Source organism: Notamacropus eugenii, chromosome 4, assembly GCF_028372415.1.
Source record: "Notamacropus eugenii isolate mMacEug1 chromosome 4, mMacEug1.pri_v2, whole genome shotgun sequence".
Classification (NCBI taxonomy): domain Eukaryota; kingdom Metazoa; phylum Chordata; class Mammalia; order Diprotodontia; family Macropodidae; genus Notamacropus; species Notamacropus eugenii.
Genome location: NC_092875.1, coordinates 400039203 through 400051575, shown reverse-complemented (window position 1 = coordinate 400051575; position 12373 = coordinate 400039203). Strand labels below are relative to the sequence as shown.

At 40.1% G+C, this 12373-nt stretch overlaps 1 protein-coding gene across 3 annotated transcripts; it reads right to left on the bottom strand.

Moving 5' to 3' along the window:
* Nucleotides 1-7516: 7516 nt before the first annotated feature.
* On the bottom strand, nucleotides 7517-12017 carry SMIM15 (small integral membrane protein 15). 3 transcript variants are annotated; one of them, XM_072605564.1, is made up of 3 exons: nucleotides 11851-11987; nucleotides 10852-10912; nucleotides 7517-9365 (listed from the first exon to the last, which is right to left on the bottom strand). In XM_072605564.1, exon 3 carries the CDS (start codon nucleotides 9338-9340, stop codon nucleotides 9116-9118), a length of 225 nt encoding a protein of 74 aa, XP_072461665.1. In that variant the 5' UTR covers nucleotides 9341-9365; nucleotides 10852-10912; nucleotides 11851-11987; the 3' UTR covers nucleotides 7517-9115. The 3 variants fall into 3 exon arrangements, with proteins under 3 accessions (XP_072461665.1, XP_072461666.1, XP_072461667.1); XM_072605565.1 differs by lacking the exon at nucleotides 11851-11987 and adding an exon at nucleotides 11597-11709; XM_072605566.1 differs by lacking the exon at nucleotides 10852-10912 and having other exon boundaries at nucleotides 11851-12017.
* Between the last annotated feature and the right edge of the window lie 356 nt (nucleotides 12018-12373).

The following is a 12373-nucleotide window of genomic DNA, read 5'->3' as shown; positions in this document are numbered from 1 at the left end:
TGCTTACCAAAATAATGGTCCTGCTGTGAGAAGAAGACAAGGGTATAGCAACAGAATGGAGACTTGAGCCATTGAATTAAAAGAATTATACTCCCGGACTAGACATAGGGTAAGATCCCAGGAAAGTAACAATATGGGGCAGAGCATTATAGTAGCAACTTTATACAGAGGATTCCAATTGCTGATACGGGACCAGGTCCTGGTCACAATGCACATCATACTTTGTTAGAAATGTAGAGAGAAGCAGTGTGATTACATTTGTCTACTTCCCATTTTTCAGAGTTGACAACTTGATTAAGCAAGTTGGGTTGGAACTACTCTATTTGCATTTGATATTTATTTGGACCTTTGCTCTGACTATACAGTGGTCGAATTTCATTCACACAGATGGTTGTTACATTGCCAAATGCTCACATGCACACTCTTCTCTAGGGACAAGAAACTAAAACTGAGCTGATATAGTCCAGATAGATAGCATTAGACTGGACATGACTTCATAAGTCCATCATTCCTTGTGTCCCATACTGATACACACCGTTCACATGGTCTATTATGTTTTCCTAAGTTTGAACAATCCCTATATTCCTCAGGTAAATCCAATCTGGTCATAGTAAATAATCTTTTTCACTATATTGCTCTAAAGTCTTTCCTGATATTCTGTTCACCATTTTTTGCATCAATATTCTTCAGTGATTTTATACTTTTTCTTTTTCCTCAGGTGACCTATCCATGGCCATACAGGTAGTAAAATTGGAGCTAGGATTTGAAACCCTATCTTTTAACTCTAAATTCATCCCTCTTTTCATTATTACCCCATACTCTCTCACACAGTAATAATACCAATGATCACATGGTAAAGGTAGCAATGCTTAAATTAAGGAAAAGAGTTTTATGATTCTTGGCATCCCATGCCCCCGCCCTTTTCTGCCATTCTGCTAATATTCTGGTGGAAGTAAAGGGAGACTTCCCAACTCTGAAGGTTATTTTGGATTTTTGTCCATTGATTTAGTTCATGTGTTCCCTTTCCCCCATATTAATTACCTGATGGTCTTATATTAATAAGTGAATAATGATTTTTAGTTTATTTGTTTAAACCTATGATTTCACTGTTGAGTCAACGTCCTCTGCCAGTGCAAGTCAATGCCTGCAACTTGGCATTTTACAGTTAGTTGCCTAGGATCACGACCAGGATGTGTCAAAGATGGTCCTGGAACTAGGTCTTGACCATACTACCTTTCTATGACAGAAATTCTAAATATAATAATAATAGAGGAATATTTCTAAATATAATAATAACAATAACAGAATATTTCCTCAGTAATATATGTCAACTAGAAAGCCAAATGTAACATATCACATCATGGGAAAAATTGAAAACATTTCCAGTTGAAAGAGCTACGAAGCAAGGCTACCATTTTTACTACCTCTTGCTGATATAGCATTAGAAATGGAGGCAATCACCATGAGACTGAAAAAAAATAGAGGGATTAATATGAGAAAAGTAGAGGTGAAAATATAATTGTTTGCCAGACACACAGTTATTTATCTAGAATATCCAATGGTTTCATTAAGAAGTTCAATTGATTTAAAAATAAGTTCCACAAAGTTACATTATACTAAGACAAATTCACATAATTGCTTGCATTCTTATGTGCTACTGGTAAAGAACAAGAAAACATTTTTAAAAAGCTTCTTTGTAGCAACCAAAAAAATTAACATATGAGAACTGGCTTACCTAAACACACACACACACACACACACACACACACACACACACACACACACACACACACATATACTACATAAGATAACTCACACTGAATTCACAGAATTTTAAAAGATCTTAATAACTGGAAGGAAAGCTCATGAAATATTTAAGTTAGTATCATAAAAATGGCAATACTCCCTAAATTAAGTAGCATTTAAGGTAATAATAACAAAAATAACACTGGTTTCTTTGCAAAGCTAAATAAAGAAATCATAATGTTTATATAGGAAAATAGGAAAGAATAATAAGGGTTCATTTGATTTTTTTTCTTTAAAAGGTTTGTCAATCCAGATTTTATAAAGTAGGTGCCACTAATATATAGTGGAACAGAACAGACATCACAAAAAATGAATTAAATACAGGCAAAAATTATTGTTAGATAAATCTTTAAGAAATACAAATTGGGGAAAGAATTCTTTATTTAATAGATTTCAGAAAAGCTGTGTGACAAGATGGAAAAAAATAAATTATATCTTTATCTCATATCATATGCCATTAATAATTCCCAGATGGATCGTAGACATGCAGAAAAGCAGATTAAAAACTTAAAGAAAATGGGATGCTATATTTTTATCAACTATGGAAATTGGATACATTTTTAAACAAACTGACAAAAATTACTGGAGATGAAGTAATTTCTGCACAACAAATGATATAATAAAGATATAAAATAATGTATGGGGAAATATGCGTAACAAATAGAATTAGAATTAAGGAGCATGATGTACTGAATAAAGAACTAGCTTCAGAATTAGGAAAACCTACATTCAAAGTCCCTTCTCTGATATACACTGAGTATATACCGCTAGGCAAATCATCTCACTTCTCAGTGCTCTAGCAGCACTGGCAGAGATCAGGCTTAAACAGCCTGCAGAACTCCAACAGCAGCCTGAATGAGAATGAAATGTAGTTGGGAAATATTTAACAAAATAAATAAAAATGTAATACAACAGAGATAATGTTAATCTGTGGTTTTCCAAGTCCGTATACTGTCCACAAGGATTCCTTTCTATTTGAATTTGCTCTAGGTAACTTTCCAAGATTATATATTGCAGAGAAGAAGACAACCTGAATTGATAGAGGGAGTTTCTGCACCTAAGTATTCCCTAAAAATAACAGAATTAATAGAAAAAAAAAGGCAGCCTATTGTAGAGATAACATCAGGATCTGTTCTAGTAGATTTACAGGCTCCTCCAACCCTTCAATGTTTCTAGGGCTATCTGTGCCTCAGGGAATTGGTCCTTGTCCCTGGGTTTGCGAGATGAGAATGGGAAAGAGGGAAAGCAATAAACATTTATACAGAACCTGCTATGTACGAAGTATTATCCCAAACATCTTACAAATGTCTCATTTGATCCTCAAAACAACTCTGCGAGGCAGGTGCAATTATTATCCTCATTTTACAACTGAGGCAGATAGATGACTTGCCCAGTGTCCCACAGTTAGTATCTGAGACTGAATTTGAATTCACGTCTTCCTGGTCTATAAAGGTCACACCCTATTCCTTTAGACATTGAAGTGAACTGTCTGCAAAACCGTCCTAGACTCTGGGATCGTGGGACACTGGAGTGTTAGGATGTTTAACTCCTTCGTGTAAAACAGAAAAGAACAAGTGAATAGGCTGAGGACTAAAACTCATTTTGAAGGCCCAGTGGCCTCAGAGAGGGTGGAACAACACTGTATCTCACTGGACACTTTCAATGAAAGAGTCAAAGATACCCACCAAGATCAAGCATCTGAAAGAAAAAAATGACTCTCTGAAGTTACTAATCTTTTTGAATGCCTTTGCAGCCAAAGAGCCTTCTATTCAATAGCCAGCATTTACACAGCACTTTAAAGTTTATAAAGCATTATACATATTTTATCTCAATTGATCTTCATAACAGTCCTGTGAGGTAGGTGCCGGTATTGTCCCCATTTTACAGAAGAAATTGAGGATGAAAAAAGATTTGCCTAGGGTCACATAGCTACTATATCTGAGATGGGAATCAAGATATCTTCCTAAATGTAGCACTCTTCTCTACTGTACCACAAATTCAGTAGGCAACCATAACCAGTTATAGGATGCTCCAACAACACTCCAAGGCACTTCCATTACTCATCATGACTCTACCTGAAGCAGGCTGCCATCAAAGAAATTCTGTACATGTGCCAGTTCTTGTTTGCGCTCTCTCTCTCTCTTTCTCTCTCTCTCTTTCACATACACACACACACACACACACACACACACACGCATGTGCATGCCCAATTCTGTATTAATATCTACATTTTATTGATATAGCAAAATTTATTCAACAATTCACAAATATTAAACATTTGAATTGTTTCTAGCTCTTTTCAATGAAAGATAATACCATGCTCTTTCTCTACAGATATATGTATATTATATGTCATCATATGGACAAATAATACTGCTCTCTACATAGCTACATGCATGTATGGCAATTTCTCTAACTATTCCTATACATATAATGTAACAGCTTGTGATTTTTTACTCACTCTGAATCTCCTCTCAGAAGTTTATCCATTCACCAGTATTTGCATATGCTTTTTTTCATTTTATACATCATACTTAAGTGGGTCTCTGTATTGTACTTCCAACTATTATTTCTTTGCTTGGCATTACTTCATATATCTTTTCAAATTCCTTTATATGTATAAAGATATGGCTATGCTTCATATAACTTTCCAAATTTCTTTATGCTCCCCTCCTATATTTGACACTTAAATTGCATTTTATTGATTCATCATAGTTTATTTAATCATTCACTAACATTGGACATTTGAGTAGGTATAGATTAGATATATGTATATGTGGGAAGAGACAGAGGGGAGTGGAGAGACAGAGAAAGGGAGGGAAGGAAGGAGAGAAAGCATCATTGTTGTCGGAAATATCTAGAAATAATCCAAATGTCCAGCATTAATGAAGAGCAGAATTATGGTATATCAATAGAATTCATACTATAAGTAAAATTATAAATATGAAGAACAAAGAAATTTGGAATGACATAAGAAGCGCTGCCAAAAAAAAATAACCAGAACAATATACATACACACTATGCCATATGAAAACAAAAGTGTGTATGCAAATATAGATAGGAATGGATAAATAGTGAGAAGGGGACACAGGGTGGCTAGTTATATTTTTTATGTTGTGGTAACAGAAGACAGGGAACTTCTCCAAGAAGTGTACAAGATGGCAACAGAATATGACCATTTGTCTCACAGAGAGCCAGGAAGTATATATGTATGTGTGTGTATATGTGCATGTGTGTGCATAATATATGTATATATAATAAATTAGAAAAAATACCAATAGAGGAAAGGCACTAGCTTTGAGAAAGATTAGTACAAGTTTTCTATAGAAAGTTGGATTTTGGTTGGGACTTGGAGGAAGCCAAGAGACAGAGTGGAAGAGGCAGAGCATTCCAGGCATGGGAGACGGCCAGAGAAAACATCTGGAAGTAGGAGTTTGGAGTGTCTTGTTCAAGGAATAGTAAGGAAGCCAGTGTCACTGGATTTTGATCGTGGGGGTGGAGATGAGGCTAAGGTATAAGACTGAAAAACTAGAAAGGGTCCAGGTTATGAAGGACTTTAAAAGCCAAACACAGGATTTATTTGATCCTGGCAATAACAGGGAGCCACTGGGGTTTATTGAAAAGGAGAGGTAACATGGTTGGACCTGCACTTTAGGTCTGTATCCAAAAAATGAAGTGGTTAAAAATGGTCTCTATAGTTTTTCCTTACTGTAAAGCTATGATCCTACATTCCTCCTTCCTTTTACAGTTCTTAAGTAAGGTTGTTTACATGCAGGGCCTCCACTTCCATACCCCTCTCCCCCTTGCAATCTGGGTTCTGACCCCAGCGCTCAAGTGAAATTTCTATTTCCAAGTTCTCTTAGCTACTAAGCCTTATGGCCTTTATGTCCTTATGTCCTACTTGACCTCTCTGTAACTTTTGAGTCAATGGCACCCTGCTGGATCTGTTTTCCCTTAGTTTCTGTGGAAGTGCTTCTCCTCCTTGAAGTGTTGCTCCTTCTCAGGCTCCTATTTACTGAGTCTGGCTGTTCCCCAGAACTCTATCCTGAATCCTCTTCTCTTTTTTCCTTTAGTACTCCCTTGATGATCTCATGGTCTTAATTATCTCTATTCTGATGATTCCTACATCTGTATGTCCAACTCAGTCTTCCTCCCTCCCTCCCTCTAGTTGTACATTCACTGGCTGGATGTCCCACCAACCCATCAATCTCAGCATGTCCAAAATGGAACTCATCTTGCTCCCTAAATCTGTCCTTACTCATAACCCTCAGATTTCTGTTGAGAGTGCCACCATTCTTTCAAACTTTTCAACCCTGAAGTCAATCTTGACTCATCTTCCATATCCATTTGCCCAATACTGTTGATTCTGGGGCAGCTAGGTGGTGCAGTGGATAGAGCACCAGTGCAGGAGTCAGGAGGACCTGGGTTCAAATCTCACCTCAGACACCTGACACTCACTAGCTGTGTGACCTTGGGCAAGTCATTTACCCCCAACTGCCTCATCCTGGGTCATCTCCAGTCATCCTGATGGTCACTGGATTCAGATGGTTCTGGAGGAGAAGTGAGACCTGCACAGCCCTCCCTCACTCAAAACAAAGTCAAGTGCAAGTCATGTCATTATTTCTCCGATGGCGTGGTCTTCTTTGGCCATGAAGGACACACACACGATTGATTCTGCCTCCTTTGCATGTTTTATCTAGTCCCCTTTTCAGTCACAAAGCCACTACCCCGGATGACTTTAATAGCCAGAGTTGCTTTATCTTTCAGTCTCTTCCTTCTAGTATCCATCCTCTACAGGATATCAAAACAACTTATAGCCTAACCAGACTTTCACTCACCTGCTCAAAACTTCTAGTGGTTCCCTATCGCCTGGTTTTTAAAGCTGTCTATAATCTAGTGTGTTAAACTTTATTTCCTTTTTTCCCGTCACATATTATACATTTCAGCCAAACCGGTCTACTAGCTGAACTAGAGTGTACTTGATGTCTTCAGTATAGACTCTCTTTACTTCTATGTCTAAGTCTTAGCTTCTTTTCAACTCATCCAGAAAGTCTAACCCGGCACTTCCAGTGAGTTGGAAAGAAGCTGAGAGAATATACTGGGAGCCCAAATTCCCAATAAAAGAATAACACAGGGCTGGAATTTATCGCACATTTCCACCGTGAAGACTGATGGGAAAAACTGGCCAAAAAACCAATAGCCAGGAATTACTTCAACAGAAATAAACCCCAAAACTTGTTTTGAAAGTGTTCAAGAATCAATAAAATATTTATCAATACCAAAAAGATTTTTTTCACAACAAGGAAGTTATATGTGAATTGTACAGTGTAAAGAGCAGAAAGTATCACCAATGAAAATTCAAAGCACATGCTCTACTAGTGGTCCAGATGACTCTGGTTCCCTATGAAACAGTGTTAACACAGTATGATAAAGTAGACATTCACTCAATATGAGCATCAACTACAGAGTAAAAGAATGAAGAGAGGTCATTCTTTGATGGTTTTAAAATATGATCTGTGGACACCTTACCATGAAAGATGGCTAATTAGTATAAATGTTACTTCCTAAAGGAAGTTCAGCGGTTATAATGGTCTATACCATTCTCAGAAATGTGGCAAATTTTTGGACAGATTTCTCATTCTGATGAAATTTATGCAGTATTTTGATAAATACAATTTGTATTAGTTAATAAATATGAAGACAACCCACATATTAAAAAAGTATCAAATTTATTTATATAACTAATCTATTTCTTAAATTAGGATTACTAGATTAACACACTTGAAAAATTTTTTAATTTGTTAAAAAAAAATGATCATAGCCATTAAACTTTAATAGTGGACTAGGTCATAAAAAGCATACACAAAATTTAATCAACTGAACAATTATTTTTCACAAAAGGAAGGAGAGATACTCATTTTTAGCCTTCTGCTTGAAACTTAAAAACAATTAAGCTATTTTCATTTCAATTTAATTTGCATATCTTGTTGACTTTCCTTCCCAACACAGCAAATGAAAAAGAGTTTTATTTTGTATCTTTGGAACTTGTTTTTAAGATGCCTAATGAAACTGACCTTCTAAAATGGAGTTACTTGACTGCTACCACATAGGTTAAAATGAAATAATGGATAAAAAAAGGATGCATTCAAAAAATCAGCTGACAAAACTTTTTTTTTTTAACCATTTCACTCTTATGTACAATACGAGCATGAATAAGCTGGATCCTATGAAGTCTGGCACATTTACATCAATCCTAAATTCTTCTCTGCAGGTGATTCCGAAGGTGGGCAGCAGTCTTTTTAATTGCACAGAATTCCGTCTGCCCAACACAGAATATGCTATGCAGTCAAAAAAGAAAGCATGGAACAATTCTACAGTGTTAAAATTAAACAAATATGAAATGTCTTACAATCATACTGCCAGTATCTTCCAAGTATAGTTGACATTAACAATGTCAAAATCAGAACTGTTACTTGATCAAAATTTGCTTTTGTTCCCAGAAATGATTCCATATCAAAGAAACAAATGTAAGAACTGTAGGATAGCATAAAGTACATCATATAGATATGCATGATCAGAAAAGGAGGTAGGCTAGTTTAATAATGAGGACACAAGAGAGATAGCCCAAGTCTACGCTGGTTCTCCCAAGCACCAATATTAAAAGAACTAGAGGAAGAAAGCTAGCCCACTGGGTGGATCCTTTGAAAGATTTATGGAATGACATCAACAACAATTGCAGAGGATGAGGAAAACATGCAAGAGAAGTGATCTGCCCTAGTGGAGCAAATTATTCAACCCAATGATTATAAATTCATCCAAGAGTCACGAAAGCAGTGGGCTTTTTTTTTTTTTAAATAACTGAAGAATATTTTTTTTGTCCCCCAGTGGAGAAAAAAAAAATCTTAATTTCCAATATTCCAAATCTCTGTCCATGCACAGGATCCCATTTAAGCCATCATTAGACAACAACTCACATTAAGACATTCTCTTCTCTAACATAAGGTTCACTTTAGCGCCTGAGCTACCAAAAAGCAACAGCAAAATGAGTTATAAGGAGTTTGCAGTATAAATGTACACTGACAGGCACCAACAAGCTCCTGTACCCAAGCTGAAAAATTACTAGTTATAGCATTGAGGTTAGAGTTTAAATTTTCTCACATGGTCAAACTGAGTTGGATAAGATAACGCTGTTATAAAATACAACAAAAGCACCCTAGTGTTCTTCAAGAACTGCATAATTTTGAATGATTTTTCTCTAACTGTGGATTCTTTCATCGAGAAGTGTTTTCTTCTTAACCTATTTCTTCTCTCAATCCTTCTTTAGCCGTTTGGCTTTTGCAATGTTTTCTTGACGTCTCTGTTTCTTCTTCTGCTCCTTTTCCCTGGCCTCAATCATCTTTGCCAGTTTCCAAGACAGTACTGCACTTGCTAGAAAAAGTGGAGTCAGAGCCAAAATCACTGTAGTAAGGAAGCCATATGGATCCTTTGCAGCCCACTCCACAACATACTCAGCCCAAGCTTTTACATCAATCATCTCTGTAGCTGTCCTTGGAAAAATCCTATGTAAAATCAGAGAAAGTCTGCTTGGTTAAGCAAATATTAAAATTGCAAACACAAAAAAATACACAGGCGGTTATTTAACCCTCAAATTCCCCATTACTCCTATTACCATATTATAACAAATTACTGAATGAATGAACATCAAGTAAATATGTGTTTGAAACTGTATATTTAAGTTGAAGATTTTTAAAGATGCATAATCATTTATTTTGGGCATTTGTACAAGAAGTTAGAGAATATGAAATTCACTTCAGCAATAAGACTCTAAAAGCATTCTAATCTGTTTGAACTTTTATTAAAGTTAAAAGTACTCTCATACATGGTTGCTATATTCAAGACAAAGCTGTCTGGCAGAAGTCTGCCATTAAGAATCCTGAGGTCCATTTCGTTCTCCCAAGAAAAATCTGAATATAGTTTGTTAATTTGCAAACACATTCTATCGAGTACAGGCAATAACTAAATCACACAAGATGGCCAATCTGTTGTATGAAAACAAAGGTACCATGGGCATGAAGATGATCCTAGGGCTGGATGAACAACGCACAGCGGTACAGCCCCTGTCTGGGGCTGAGAGGACAAAAGGTCCAGGATGTTACAGTGTCCATCATGATATGCCAGTTACAGCATGTCACACAATTCTCCATCTTGAGCTTCAAGGTTACCTCAGAGGCCATTTTAAAGATAAGGCCTAGGGAAGTCAAGTGATTTGCCCAAGGTCACACAGATTTTAGGTGGTAGAGGCTGATTTTGAATCCAATTCATCTGACTCCATATTGAGGGCTCTTTTCTTTCTCTCAAGAAGATGTTTCCTGCCTGGTTCCTAGTTACTTCCTTTTCATTTCTCCCCAAGAGGTTAAGTATGCTCTACTAATTGAGATAAACAGCAAGAGCAGCAAATATTGTCCCTTACTAGTCCCCAGCGTTTCAAACACTGAAGGGTTGTTGGGAGAGAACACAGTTTGTATTTGAACTAGGTTAAAAAGAAGCAGTTTCCACTTCATTTAAAAGAGTAGGCTGTACCTTTCATTATTTATGCACCCGGTAGGAATGCGTCATAGACGTACAGCCACAGAAATTCAACTGGGATCCACACTACCCTAATTTTGCCCAAAAGACCATTAACTAGTGGTCTAATCTAGGTTTCTAATGATCATTCCCATCTCTTTTCTCAAATTTTTTTTGTCTTGACTACTTGTTACACACTTGTAAAATAACAGGATTTTAGAAGATTTACCTATTACAGAATGGGTAGGTAAGAACAGGAATAAAATAAAATCAGTTAAAAAACTTTCTGAGTAATCATAATAAATTTTAAAGTTAGTTCTACATATCCTTCCTATACCAACTACATTCAAATCTCTTGTCCTTAGCTGTATTTAACCCACATGAATAAAGCCTTCAATGAATTTATATTCAGCACACACAGTTTATTGGTAAATTACTTATCCAGACATTAAAATGCCTTTTAAAAAAATAAGTAACTACCTTTCCAAAGATGTTACAGCAGGACCATTCCTGACACTGTTGAGGACCTGGAGGTTTTACACTAGAAAAGTCATGGTGAAAAATGAAAAAAAAAAATTTAAATTAGCCATGCCCATGAAAAACTGAGCTTCCAGTGCCTTTGTCTGTTAGCAAACTTTCACAACCCCTCATGTTCCTGTATCCCGGAACCCAACTGAAGAGAGCGTTGCAAGTGTGCTAAGGAAGGAAGGACTAAGGCGGTGGATGGGGAGAGACCCGCAGGGGAAGAGCGGGTCAAACTCACTCCTTCTTCCAACAACAAACCTTCCGAGCGGTGTCCCTACAATAAACCCCGACAACCGGGCCAAACGGGGGTAGAGCTCACACACATGTCGACCCCAGCCCGTCCTGCTCCACTGCTGAACTGGCTTAAAACCACGTAACGTTCCCTCGTCCTAGGGGGGTGGGAGAGACAACTGCGACGTGGGAGCTTTTACTTGACAAGGGAGCTTCCCCTTCCTCTGAGCGCGTCCGGCCCGGGGCCACGCGGCCGGCCTCCACCTGGGTCGGGCGGCCAGAGGACCCACTCGCCGGGCCCCCCTGCCACGAGGTTTCCCACTCTGGCCTCCACTGGGGTCCCCAGAGCACCCAGCCGTCTCCCACCGCTTGGGCCTCCTTTCCGGGCTGTCCCGTGGCGGGCTCCCCCACCCGCCCTGCGCCCCTGCCCCAGCTCGGACTTCAGAGGCTGGAGAGAGCCTCGGCCCACCTCGGGGGACTGGAGCGGGAAGGAGGCGCCGAGGGGGACCGGGCAAGGAGCGTCCGGGCGGGGAAGCGGCTGGGGCGGAGGGTCGGGCCTTCTCCGCCCGCTCCCCGCGGCGCCGGCGCCCGGGGCGGCCGAACGTGGGGGGGGAGAAGCGCCTCCAGCTCGGAGCCCCCCGCCCGCGGCCCTCGCGAAGGCTCCCGCCGCCCCCTGGACAGGCCTCCGGGGCGTGCGCCCCCGACCCCTCCCCACGTCCCCACCTTCTTTGCGGGACTCCAGCTCCCCCAGGCACCACCGACCGACCGGAAACGGGAAGAAGGAAGCCAGGGCTCCTTCCGCTCGGCCATAGAGTTGAGAGAGGCGGAGACGCGGGGGCGGGGGCCGGTGCGGGACTGGGCTGGGAGCCCGAGGGGCCGAGAGGGCTAGAGGGGCCGCCGGGCCCGGCGCGCCGGGTTCACTTCCGGCATCCTCGGCGGTCACGCGGGGGCCGCGACCTCGAGTGCGGGGTCAATGAGGGAAGCCGGCTGGTGACTTCCGGGCTCGTGCCACTCGCTGGTCCTCCTTCGACTTAACGGCTTCCTCGGGGGCGGGAGGAGAGAGGAGAGGCTGCCGCCCTTCCTCGCGGTCGCGAGCCGCGCGGAGAGGAGCGGGCCCGGGGCCGTGGCTTTGTCCCCTCGGACCCAGCCCTCCCGGAGTAGAGAGACGGGGCCGCGGGGGGAGGCGGCCCGGATGTTTGGGGTCCCCGTGTAGGAAGCCCCCGAGGGGATGGGAGAAGCCGGGCTG

Coding starts and splice junctions, on each gene's coding strand:
- SMIM15 (XM_072605566.1), bottom strand. CDS start 9,340: ATGATTGATGTAAAAGCTTGGGCTGAGTATGTTGTGGAGTGGGCTGCA.